Source organism: Rousettus aegyptiacus, unplaced genomic scaffold, assembly GCF_014176215.1.
Source record: "Rousettus aegyptiacus isolate mRouAeg1 unplaced genomic scaffold, mRouAeg1.p scaffold_m13_p_17, whole genome shotgun sequence".
In the NCBI taxonomy this organism is placed as follows: Eukaryota; Metazoa; Chordata; class Mammalia; order Chiroptera; family Pteropodidae; genus Rousettus; species Rousettus aegyptiacus.
Window position 1 is genome coordinate 38,650,373 of NW_023416292.1, and position 13,865 is coordinate 38,664,237.

At 31.5% G+C, this 13,865-nt stretch overlaps 1 protein-coding gene and 1 pseudogene across 2 annotated transcripts in view; both read left to right on the forward strand.

Annotated features, from left to right (window-relative positions):
* The window catches only part of COL11A1 (collagen type XI alpha 1 chain), a 169,676-nt gene that overhangs the window by 137,318 nt on the left and 18,493 nt on the right, over positions 1 to 13,865 (forward strand). For both annotated transcript variants that reach the window (XM_036235133.1, XM_036235132.1), the window contains exons 50-55: positions 776 to 829; positions 1,425 to 1,532; positions 1,821 to 1,874; positions 2,510 to 2,563; positions 3,569 to 3,622; positions 13,731 to 13,784. In XM_036235133.1, the coding sequence (XP_036091026.1) occupies positions 776 to 829; positions 1,425 to 1,532; positions 1,821 to 1,874; positions 2,510 to 2,563; positions 3,569 to 3,622; positions 13,731 to 13,784 (378 nt within the window). The remainder of the gene's footprint in view (positions 1 to 775; positions 830 to 1,424; positions 1,533 to 1,820; positions 1,875 to 2,509; positions 2,564 to 3,568; positions 3,623 to 13,730; positions 13,785 to 13,865) is intronic.
* Positions 8,198 to 8,316, forward strand: LOC118613144 (annotated as a pseudogene).

Genomic DNA, 13,865 nt, shown 5'->3' on the forward strand with positions numbered 1-13,865 from the left:
GGAACATGATACATGAGCGTACTAATGTATTACTTCACTGGATGATTACTTGATTCGAATATTATGTTTGCATGCATTTCTAAGTATAAAGAAATAGCAGCAGACTTTCATAACTAAAACCTACTAGTCTAGGAGGTTTATTTATTAGTCTGCTAAGCTAGAACTAGCCATACATATTTATACAGGAAGATCATAATGGCTACCAAAATTATAACATGTTTAACCTCAAAAGGAGCAGTTCTAATTAGTATGTAAGTATCTCTATGTATCTTATAGTGGTTTTCTATGTTCTTTAGACCTCTGCTAAATATATTTTATAGGATTATCAAAGTGCTAGTAGATTATTTGCTTATTTGTTATGATAATGATAAATTGAACTCTTAATTTAGTACAAAAACTATTGAAATTGTTTAATCAATAAACTTAATTATGATATGAATATTGATGCAGCACAAATACATCATTTGTTAGGAAACATGCAGCTGTGTGTTTTGTATAGTTTGGTGGTAATTTGGATCAGTGCTCTGGCTATTAACTAACTAATGAGAATGGTGGCATTCGGCCTATCTGGTTCTATCTCCTTACTTGAGAAATAGAAGTATCAAGGTCAGTAATAGGAAAAGTTCCTTCCTCTTACTGAAGTTTTTCATTGCCTTTTAAACAATTTAATGATTTAAGAGCAAGTCTAAAATGTCATGATCATCATTGAAGGCAGTTTTACAAATGTAAAACATAATTTCTGTGTTCTGATACTCATTCGATATCTTCTTCATAGGGTGAACCTGGAGAAGCAGGAAACCCAGGGCCTCCTGGGGAAGCAGGAACAGGCGTAAGTACTGTCTGTTGTCAATGTGCTGTTCAGAGACTTATTTTGAAACATTTTAAACATGTAACTTGATCCTTAGCTAAAATTCAGTTATTCACTTTTCCTTTCCAACCCATTAAGAATAATCACAAATGCAGAACCTTTTTGTTCAATAACTTTGCATAGTCTCTAAATATTTTGATTAATATAGTAATGTCAAAAATTACATTTGCATAAGTTAGAGCATTCAAACTTGAGCTGTTTATTGTATACATTTTTTGGTGGACTGTCCACAACAGACACAAACAAACCCTGCTACATCAAAATGAAAGCATTTGTGAATTATATTAGGATTATATTATTCTAATTTAGATTGACTTAAACCAGGAACGAATTTGACCCCCAGGAAACAATTGGCAATGTCTGGAGACATTCTTGGTTGCCACGCTTGAAGAAATGGTAGCTGCTGGCATCTAATTAGTAAAAACGAGGGGTACTGTTAAACATCACGCAATGCACAGGATAGTCCTCTGCAGAATTGTCTGACCCAATATGCCAAAGTTGAGAAACTCTGATTTAAAGCTTGTAGGATAATTATGCTTTTTCTTATCTTGCATAGGGTCCCAAAGGAGAAAGAGGAGAGAAAGGAGAAGCTGGTCCACCTGGTGCTGCTGGACCTCCTGGTGCTAAGGGACCACCAGGTGACGATGGCCCTAAGGGCAACCCGGTAAGTGAGTTTGGTTCCTTAAAAGTGGCATCTATGTCAAAACCACTTTGGAGTTTTTCATAGATTAGAAGTCATGAGACTCTGGCTCATAGCTGATGAAATTGACTTTTAATTTCGTATATTTTTAAGCATTCTCAATCGATTTCATTTTTTAGAAAAATTTCTAGCAGAAGGGAAATATTCCCATATCGTTTTATCATGACTCTTACCTCTTAAACTTCAACATGTTATGACTTTAAAAAAAGATACTTTTCATTTATTTCCCTTCCTTCAAAAACATCATTCTAGGGTCCTGTTGGTTTTCCTGGAGATCCTGGTCCCCCTGGGGAAGCTGGCCCTTCAGTAAGTATCATGGAAAAATGAAAAAAATATTTTGGTGGGGCTATTCCCAGCATCTCTCTATTGTTAATAATTAAAGAAAATTCTTAATTATTTAAGCAAACCCCTAAAAATAGAAAGAAAAATAAAACGTAGACTACAGTCAAAACTACAACAGTAAATCCATATAGTTGGAGACTTATGTTGCATGGTAATTCTCTTCATTTGGGTTAGCTTTTTGGACTTTATTGGGTTTTACAAACTATCTGAATAGCAGCATTACTATTATTCCAAAGTTACAAGATCTTTGCTTTTATCTCAGTCTCTTCTGTAATGCAAATCCTATCTCGAACTATACCATGTTTGTTTATGGTGGAAGGATGAACTAGCCTTGTATATTAATCACATGTTCTTCCATTGCATATATTAAGAGCATTCTATATTTTAAATTCGATGTGGTAACAATTTCACAAGCCTTTATGGAAAGAGAGATACCAAAATTCTTAAAAAAAAAAACTGAGAAAAACGCAATAATGCTCTATTTGTCCATCTGCTAATAATTTCTCTCAAGTACTAAGCTAGTATATTATACTTTTTTCCCTTATAAAAGTGAATTAAAAGTGAGAATATCTGGGTTCATTTTTTGTTGCATATTTCAGGGTCAAGATGGTGTTGGTGGTGACAAGGGCGAAGATGGAGATCCCGGGCAACCGGTAAGGAAGCACTATTTTTATTTAATCTTTTAAAAAATAATCAGAAATAATCAGCTTCTCAAAAGCATAGCTATATCTGTACACATTTTTCTGAAAGAATTATCAATTATATTTGAATTCCAGTTAAGTCAGACTTACATATATGGAATGTTTCTAACTTAATGTGATTTAAGGAATATAAGCACAGCCTTCCTAATAATAATAATAATAAAAGTAGTTATATCATTCTAATGATTTTGTCAGAGTATATCAAATTCAGTATCTATCAATTTATGTTAAATAAAAAATTATTTTAAAATCACAGGCTGAAGCAAAGAAAACCAGATTATCAATCTGTTGTTAGCATGAATTATTTTCATCACTGACATAAATCAACTGAGCATTTTATTGGCATTTTTTTTTTCCCAATGTGGTAATGACATAGCAGTGGGCTCTCATCACATGTGGCTGTTTAGAGGATACTAAATGCAGTAGGAGCCAAAGACAAACCACATGTAACTGTCTCTAGAGCTATCCTCACTGGGTATTTTGCAGCCAAAGAGATATAGGCTTATTCTGTGCAGATAAGACTTGTGAGTCATGCCGCAGCATGTGTCATACTCCTTGACATAAAAATGCTCGTGTTGCACAAGAAGAAATTTAGAGGTTATAGTTTTATGGTTTCACAAATGTAGATGACATGAATAGAATTGTTAACCATGAGTCTATAATTAGTATGCCTACTAGATGCTTTTCAGATATAAATTAGCACTTTTAAAAATAGTTTTATATAGAAAGAATTTGATTCACTTTCTTCCAACTATGAAGAAGTTTTCAATATGAATTTACCATCTCTATAGATATCTAGAGGAAGGTTAGTTTTCTGTGAAATAGGGCAGAAATTTTCCAGGAAAGATAGATATGGGGAAATGAAGAAGACGATTGGTTTCAGTCTAGATTTTGAAAAGTACTGTGGCCGATAAAACAATACTTGATTGCTTACAAGGTATTTTTCACATTTTATAGGGTCCTCCTGGTCCATCTGGTGAGGCTGGCCCACCAGGTCCTCCTGGAAAAAGAGTAAGTTTTTAAATTCTTTACTCGAAACATCCATTCATTATTCACTATGTGGATAAATTCATATAATGTATATAAGTTATAGGCAGCACATTATAATGATGCTGAAAGATGTAAGTCCTAGAGAACAGGGTAATTTCTTAAATTTATCAAAATGCTTCTTAAAATAGATCACAACTTTAACTGACGGGTTTAATCTGTCACAATGAGAAGTAGTTCCCACTTCTCTGTGCTTAGATCTCCCCTCTGTACAGATCTTGTGGGCAGTTATAATACTCTGAAGGTTTCCTGAGCTTCAGCCCCTGGTGCAGCACAGGGAGACGAGACACCAAAAGCCCAGTGCTGCCTACAAACACTATAAAAACCTAAATGTGAAGCCCATAGGATGAGCTTAGGAAGCACACTTCTCTGATTTGGACAGTGGCAGACAACACAGGAATATAGTAAAATATAAATAAATAGATCTTGTTCAAAATATTGGCTACGAGCAGACACTAGGGGATTTAATTTACTGTCTTTTTTCTTATTGATTTACTGTTTTCATAATAAAACAATCTGTTGACCTGCTTTGCAGCACCTACATCAACATACATTGTTCTCCTACACCTCTTTTAGTCTGGTTTCTAACCTCTCCTCCTCCCCCTCCTCTCTTTTCCCTTCCTCCCTTCCTCCTCCTCCTCTTCTTCTTCTTATTATTCTTACATTTTATTTTTTTCTGTTAGCAGCCTCAAAGCATGGTCTTGATAAAAAATAAAAAATGTATTCTAAAACCACCAGGCTGTTAGTCTTCAAAGTAATTACAAAGTGTAGCATGATTTTGAGATCCGTTGTCTATCTTTGCCCGCAGTCAGAGTGCCCTTAAAGCTTTCCAGATGGATGAGCATCTGTTCTATTATGTCAGACCTTTCAGAAGAACGATTGTATCAATGTCTTTGAGAAATCTTTCCTGAGAAAACGTGAAATTATTTTTTTCTTTCTCCCAGCCTTAAATGATGGGATGCTATTTAATGTAGTGGCTAAGAAGGCAATGAAGTCATACTACCTGGCTTTTAACCCAGCTCTGTCATTTATTTCCTGTTTTACCCTCGGCAACTTACTTTCTCTTGTTTTTCAGAGAGGGCATACTCCATAAGATAACTCATATAATGCCTAAATAATAATATGTGTTTACAGAGTAATTGTTGGTGTCTTAGTCCTTAGTTATGAAATACTTATTGAATATGGGCACAAAATTTAATATCTTATAGTTATAAATGATAATGCTTTTGATGCAGAAAGAATTAAACCTCTTTTAAAGTGTGTAGCTATTAGAAGAGGAGAGAGTGTATCTAAATCCAAATATATTATTATATATAGGCAGCTTATCAGTTTATTTCTTTATTCAAACAGGAAGTGCTATCCAGTTTATTTTCATTTTAAAATATGTCAAATGTATTGTTCATTTACCATCTTTGAAAAATTCAACTAAGTACTGTTTGGTATTGGGGATGAATTCTCTTAATATGGCGATAGAGTTATGGAATGAATTAGTTTCTTTAGCTATATAGTGGTCGATCACATGGATTACTAATTTTGAAAACAACTGAATGATTTTGAAATTTAAAAAGAATAATTAAATAAAAATAATTTACCATAGAGTATGAATGAAGACATGCCAAATAAAAAGAAAAGATACTTAAGTGTGAACCAGTATATCACATGCCCTGTTTGATTAATATGTAACCCAAAACTTACATACAAATTTATAACAAAACTATTTAAAAATATTTCAAAAATCTATTAAGCTATATATGAAATAATATTTCATACAATAGTTAATATTAGTACTATTTAATACTTTCAAAATATCCATTTATATTTACTAATTTTTAAATCTTGCTAATGCAATATATCAAAATCTCCATCTTTATTTTAACAGATTTTTAAACATATTTGTGGTGAATACTTTGGGATATGTAATTACTGATAATTATAAATTTAATGATTAACTCAAATAAACTTCTGGAATGACTTCTACTTAATTGAAGAATTAATAAAAGGTAGTAGAAAAGTCTACCCATATACAGAGATTTAGATTATACCTTATTCTACAATATCAGGCAGCATTATGTAGTGGTAAGCCCATGTATTCACATTCTTATTTACTCACAGCTATGTTGAACCTCTCTGTTTTTGCTGCTTAAATATAAATACCATAAGAATACTAGTTAATCCCTGATTTTAAATTCCTTTATCTCTTTAATGAGAATAAAGTCAAATTAGACATTGCAGATCAATGGATAAAGGATAAACTTTTGAATAAATCCTGCTGGAGCAATTGAATATCTGTATGGAAAAAATTGGACTTTACCTCTTCATTTACAACATAGTAATTCTAATTGAATTACAATATTAATGTGAGGTAAATTTTTGAAATTTTGAAATCTTTTAGCAAAATTTATTGGAGAATTTATTGGAGTCATAAATTCTGGTCACATTGATGGGATCAGAATGGAAAAGTTTGATGCTTGAAATATATTACTATTAGAAGTTTCAGTTTATATAAAAAATACTGAAAAGACATTGAAAATAAAAGATTTAAACAGGAGAAAATAATTGCAACATATAGAAAACTTGCAAAGCAAAATTTTCCAGAGTATCCAAGTATGTCCTACAAATTGAGAAAACAACAACAACAACAGCAACAACAACAACAACAAAATGATGAATAGAAAAAAGCAGCAAAAGGTATGAAAAAGTATTTGGCACAAATTCTCGAGAAACACATGTACAGATGTGCAGAAGTCATGGAAATGTGTGCTTAAAGTAGCATTGAGATGCCACTGACATCGATCCATTGACAAAAAGTTAAGTCTGACACACCGAATGTTGGGTACATTAAAAAAAAAGGCAATGAGGATTATTATATACAGCTATTGTGAGTTACTTGGTACAACTGTTTTAAGGAACATTGTTCTATGTTATTCAGTAGAATTTAACATGAACTTTTCCTACCAACTTGTAATTCCATCCCTAGGTACATGCCCCAGATGATATCTGACACATCTTCTCCAAAAGACATATAAAAAAAGATAAATGCATTGAGATATATTCGTAAGCTAAAATATTATATGGTAATGAAAATGTATGTATTGTAGATGTTAGAATCAACATAGATGAATCTTAAATAACTGGTGTTAAGAAGAAATTATGTGTAATGTTGAGCTGGAGAAGATACATATGATTTTATTTATGAAATGTGCAAAAAAAAATCTTTAAAAACAAGCTTAGCATTCAAACATAAGTGGTAAAATGACAAAGAAAATTAAGGCAACGATTAATCAAGTTTAAGATTGTAGTTATTTCTCTGAGATAAAAAGGGTTGTGATATATAGGCAATAATACATTTATATGTTGAGAGACTAAGATATTAAAATATTAGGATATTAAATTACAGAGATACTTCCTATATCATATTTTTCTTTAACATTGTTAAAAAGTTCTATAGTGGGGTTTTCCATTTTTGATTTTTGATGAATTATTTAAAAATAATCTTATCAAAAATTTTAGGCATGTTCCAGCCTCCCATTTTAAATAACAATTTATACAAATATGATGAGCTATTTTTAATCCACTCTAGTAACTTTGTGGACGAAATTAGAAGACTTTGTACCCATGAATTATTAATGACATGAGAATGGTGATGACTATGCATTGCTTATAAAGCTATTTACATCCATTTTGATAGAACAGAAAAATCAACCTTAGGTAAGCTCAACTCAGCAGTATTATGCAGGTTTTCCTTTTTTTTTAAATGTGGCATCATTAAATCTAACCTGAAACACATTTAACACAAATTGAATTGTGTGCTATATAGAGTTTGGATAAGCTGGCAGGCCTAATTGGCTTTCTCTGTTTTACGCAATATATTTTCTTCAGAGTAAAATACATTTTTAGTGCTGTGAAAGATTACTCTAGCGTCAAGAATCTTATTATTAAAAGAGGGTTAAATATATGGTGCCGAAAGGAAATTTGACTTTGGGTGGTGAACACACAATGCAGTATACAGATGATGTATTATAAAATTGTACCCTTGAAACCTATATAACTTTATTAACCAATGTCATCCCAATAAATTTAATAAAATTAAAAATATACTTTGCTCTGATTTAACGCTAGCAATTTATGCTTGTATTCTTTTAAGTTAGAACCCACCAGATTAGTTAATTTAGTCAGGAGTTCTAAACCTAAAAAAATTGACAGCTTAGCTGAAAGATACAATTTATTAGGTTTTTCTCAGCCTGTAAACCGGCACTTTTTATGGATTACTGTCAGCCATAGTCCAAACTCTGTTGCATTAGCATCAAACAGATCTGGTTTCAAATTCTTGTTTTGCTACCTAGAATTATGACTTGAGTTAAGCCCATATCTCTGAGTTTCAGTTTTCTCATTTATAAATTGGGCATATCTCATTTTCAATACCAGATAGAAGACTAAATTAAATTAATAAAATGTATATTGAAAGCACTAAATATAATATCTGGATTTATCAGGAGCTCAAACAAGATGCTCTTATTAAGAAGTTAAATACAGATTCCTGTCTACAGCCATGTCACCCTGAACAAGCCCAATCCAGTCTGATCTCTGAAGCTAAGCAGGGTCAGGCCTGGATAGTGCTTGGATGGGAGACCACCTAGGAAGACCAGGTGCTATAGGCATAAAAACTAAAATAAGGGATTGTAAACTGACAAGGTCCTTACAATCTGTGAGGTGAACCAAGGGTTGCCTCACCTTAAAGAATTAAAAAAAAAAAAAAAATACAGGTTTTAATTATGGCATCATTTATAAGTGAAATAAACATATTAACTTAAATATACAGATAAAGATAAAAACATATTTTTTAATTTCTGAGTTACATAAATTAAAATGAAAGTTTTATTAGCAATAAATTCATAGTAACTAAACAGTAACTTAATTTTTTATTGTTGAATTTGCTTTGCCATTAGAGTTTTTCAGTGATCAATACTGAATTAACTGTGTAACACATACAAAAGTCTGTACAATATTAATTAATTACATTTTAAAAGTACAGCATACTGTGATTCTATTGAAATTGTATTTCTTTGGTGTAAATACTGTAAAATCATGTTACATATATTGTAAAATAATTTCCTATGAGAAGTATTGGCAAAAAAGGCAACATTAAATTCACAATGATGCCATGTAATTTTAATAAAGTGATTTTGCCAAACGAGAATTTAGAATAGTTTAAGAAATATATGATTAAACTGAGTTAATTGAGAAGGAAATACTTGGTAACTTAAATGTACTACACACCTGTGAGATCCCTCTCTTTATAAACACAAAGCACCTGAGCCTAAAGGAATATGGTGCAGAGTGAATTTTGTGAGTTAAAAGTGATGGGAAGAATTCTGTCTCCACCAGCATTTGTGTTTAGTCAGCAGGCAACAACGTCTTTGATGCAACAGACAACTTAATATCACCTTTGTTTGAAAACAAGAACATGTTCTTATGCGATAATTATAATATCTGATTTACACACTTAGGATTTGACTGAATACAGAACTGCCTTACCACCCATTTCCTGTTAGTCCATCTAGAACGTGCAATCTTAAATAAGCTTTGTATACATTTTGTAAAGTTAATATTTTTCCTATGCTTAGTTTCGCCACATTGGAGACACAGAAAGGGAGACCAGTAACAATTTTTGCTATCACATCTCATTGCAGAAGTAGCAACGACTAGAAATGTGTTCAAAAGTATTATCACTTTTTCTCATGACTGAATCTTACAAATAAACCCTCCTGATAGAATATTGATCAGAATGTTGCGAGCGGTGTTGATACTGAGAAACAACATTCTAATAGCTATTGAACAAGTAAGAAAATTAAGTTGTCATTTGTAGTACATGTATATTCTGTTATGCATTTATAATTCTTGAGAGTAAATGTACATTCCCTTCAGGCACTAGAAGATTGGACAGTTTGTGTAAATAAGCTGTGAAGTTTTAACACTTGAAGTTATCATTATAGCTATCTGAAACCAAGAGGTGGTTCCATGCCCTTTTATTGGAAAATAATTCTGGAGCTGACTAAAATTATTTAAACATTATAACCTGAAAATACACATATTTAATGGAATTTTAAAAGGTCCAGTTCTGTTGCCAAAGTTTACAGTAAAAAATTTAAAATATTATATTATTAACTTATAGATGTTGAGGAAACATATACATATCTCTACATATCCACCTGTACCATATAGTGTGTGTGTTTGTATCCTTTCCATCCCAATGCCTCTGTGCATGAGTGTGAATGGAAAGAAGGTAATCATCCTTCCCACATAGACACACAAAGGTTCAGGACCAGAGAATAGGCTCTTAGGAACGCCTTCCTTACTACCAGACTAGATCCATGCACCTATTTTGTATAACTATTTCATTTTTGTATATTTCACAGTGTATTGGATCTGTTCATTTTGATGTCTGTCTTCACGACTAAATTTTGTACACTCCTTAAAGTTTCACATGTATTGTTTTAATGTTCTCCGTGCACAGTACATTTCTGGCATAAATATTTGTGACATAATGGATGGATGGGCAAATTATAAAATATTGTGAAGTGTGAGTGGTGAAAAGAAGATTATATTGTGTATTTTGTATAAAGTATATTTCTCAACAGCTAGGAAAATTCTAATAGTGACTACTATGGAGAATTAGACTCATATTGTATTATAGTTTATGAGGAATTTTATGAAAGTACAGCAAGTAGTTCACTAGATTTAAATTCTTACCCCTTTGTTTGTACAGATATATGAGAAATGAATGACTAAGACAAGAATTTGTCCATAGGCATTATTCGTTTCTTTTCCAAAGGAAACTTTCTATTCTCCTACAAAAAAAAAAATTATCTGTTTTCATTCTAGTTTTTCTTAAAAAGTTTGTGCCATCTGGAAAAAACATAAGAAAGAAGTAAAAATGGAAAAAAATAAGGTAAAGAATACAGCAAAGCTACTTAACATAGATTTCCACTATGACAGACATCAGGCATTCATTCGGAGAGGAAAGAAATCATTTGGGATGGAGAAAGCCTTTTTTTGAATCACAGTTTTATGGCTGTGTTGTAGTTTACTTGTGTTTAAATTCTCTAAGCTCTTCAAATTCGGATTCTCTTGTCTCCATTGCAGTAAAAGCAGTATTTTTTTTTACATTGATGACTTGCTTTTCTTAAAAGCTAGATATTTATATTTATAGTATCTTCTATACTATAAAGTTCATGTGTGTAAGTACAATCTTTTGACTTTAAGACCCTGTACCTTTATGTCACTTGTTTAAGAAAAAATCTTCAGAGAATAAGGAAAAGTCCACTATTCAGTTGAATCTCATAATTTTTATTCCCCAAATCATAGTCATTATGGTTGTTTTATCCATTTGCATAAGTTAATATTTTAAGCGTCACACCAAAATAATTTATGACTCAACATGTTAACACTAGAAAATATTTGGAGCTTATGTCTCTATACAGAAATCCTTGTATATATATAGAATGAAGTTAAAAAGATACACTTAAGTTTTAATTCATATATTATTGTTAACATATCGCTGCTGCCTCGAGAAACCGTTTGCAGAGAATTTATACATTCTTAACTTTGGGTGGAGGCACAATGAACGCCTAATAATATATAAACTTACGATGATGATATTGAGAAAATAATTACTAATGATATATATTTTATATTCAAAGTTAAATGAGTTCAACAGAACTCTGAGTTTGATGAAGTGCTTGATATTCACTTTAAATGCTGATTTAAAAGACCATATGAAAGACTAGCCTATACTCAACATTAGAATATTAATAACTCATCTGAAAGAAAGTCATCTTCTTGCCTCATCTTCTTCTCACCATCTCCATTACTCTCCCCAACCTCCAACCTCAATCTCAGTTCATGTTTTTGTGCATAATTCATTGCAAAAATTGAAGTAAACAAATGGAAACCAAGAGAGCCTGGGAAAAATGAATGCAATTTCTTAGAGATCAGTAAGTGTCTTTTTAAAACTTTCTGTACTGTGTCTGAACTTGTGCAGAAAATTTCAGCAGCAAATTTAATCTTAATGATTCTTAATAAATAAGATTTAATTAGTGAAAATGAAATAACAATTTTAAAATAAAATTATAGATTATAGTCTTAGACTAAGTTTATTATGAATATATATTGCATAGCTCTGCAGGCTAAAAGTACTCTTACTGTAGTGGGTTATCAAACCCAGTGCCCTACATGTGTTGATTTGAAAGGTTTCTATAAAATGCCATAGTGAAGATATCAAGGGCCCAGCATAATTATTAGAAATAAAATTTAAATATAATGGGTACTATAATGCCTTATTTCTAGGTTGAAAATTGTTGCTTTCTTTGATACCTTGAATATTATGTTATGTAACAAATTATTTTCTACATTTTGCTACAAGTTTAGGAGTATCAAGTTTTATATTTCATGGATGACTATATAAGTGTAAGAAGGAAATCTGAATATCAAAATTCAAGATCTGGTTACATATTACAAGATATTATACAATATATTTTTAGCCAACTTTCAATTTTCCAATTAAAAAAATTTCAAACATGGAATTTATATTTTTTAGGTATTATAAACAGCATATATGAAATAAGTAATTTGTTGGCATGGTGTCTACAAGTGTATTTTGAAAGTCTATTTTGTTTAACTCGATTCTTGGGTTGCCAACATGGTGCAAGGTATAGGTAAAATACTTTAATACACAACAATAATATCGAATAATTTTAGTAATGAGAATAACAATAGCTAATATTGTCACAGTTTTTATGTCCCTGGCACTGTTATATGCCATTTACCTTTATCAACTCCTTGACTTCCCGTGTTGACTCTGAGAGATAGCTGCTATTATTATTCACATTTAACAGAGAAATGAACTGAAGCACTGACAGGATGTGTGACTTGCTGAAGATCTCAGTGCGCTATAGAGCCAGAGCCAGGATGCGAAGCCAGGCAGTCTGAGTCCAGGCTTTATGCTTTTTTGTACCAGATTTCATACCTGTATTTGATACTGCTACACTGGAAAGTTCCCCGAATGCTTTTAAATGTGCTATGGTATTTAAATTTAACAAGTCTATAGCAAGTTAACTTCTATTGAGAACATTTTATGGATGAAAGAACTGAGTTCAGAAATACAAATAATTTGTTAAAAGTCACATGGCTAATAAGAAAGAAAATAAGGTAAAGCGGTACTTTACAAAGATAGAAATCTATTATCTATCTATCTATCTATCTATCTATCTATCTATCTATCATCTACCTATCTATCTATCGTGTATCTACCTATCCACAAACACATACACACATGCAAGAAACAATATGATGAATAGCTTTAAATAGATATATAATAATTAGCACTTTTTCATAGCAATTCATGCACCTATACAAAAGTCATGTGAACACTGGAATATCCCCTTAAGCTTTTAGATGATGTCTGAAGCATGAAGAAATTTTTTTCTTCTTCAGCTCTAATACTAGGTTTTAAAAAGTGATACTTTTTTAATCTCATTTATGTGAATTACATAGTTCCAGAAAATGAAAATACAATATCTGTTGACTGTCAAGATTTTACATCTTGTGCTTGCTAGTCAAAGATAATCCCATAAGAAGGTATAATGTATGGATGTTCTAAGATTAAGACAGGAGCAGTCTTAAAACATATAAAGATAGAGGGGAAATATGACACCTTCAATTAATTTCTACTTATAAAACATAATAAATGATATCTAAGTATTTAATACACTAAATACTTAAGTCATCAGCATTTCTTTAAAAGTTTTATCTTTACTTTTTCCTCTCATTGATATGACGTCTGTCTATATGCTATACAATCTGTACTTCATATATTTTTAATATTCTTACTGAAAGTTTGTACAGAAAGAGGGTTTTTATTTTTCTCATTGTGTTTTAAACTCAATAGTTCTAGAAATAAATGCACAAGTTATTAGGATCTGTTACAAATTAAACTGGAGTATTTGTAAATAAGTCCTCAGTTACATTACTTTCATGTGCAATATATATTTTAAATGCGATTTTATATTTCTAGGGTCCTCCTGGAGCTGCGGGTGCAGAGGGAAGGCAGGGTGAAAAAGGTGCTAAGGTAAAATATATTTTGTAGGTTTTGTGTACGAGAAGCTCATGCGTGCATCACATATCTGTATGAATACTTTTAATGCAATGT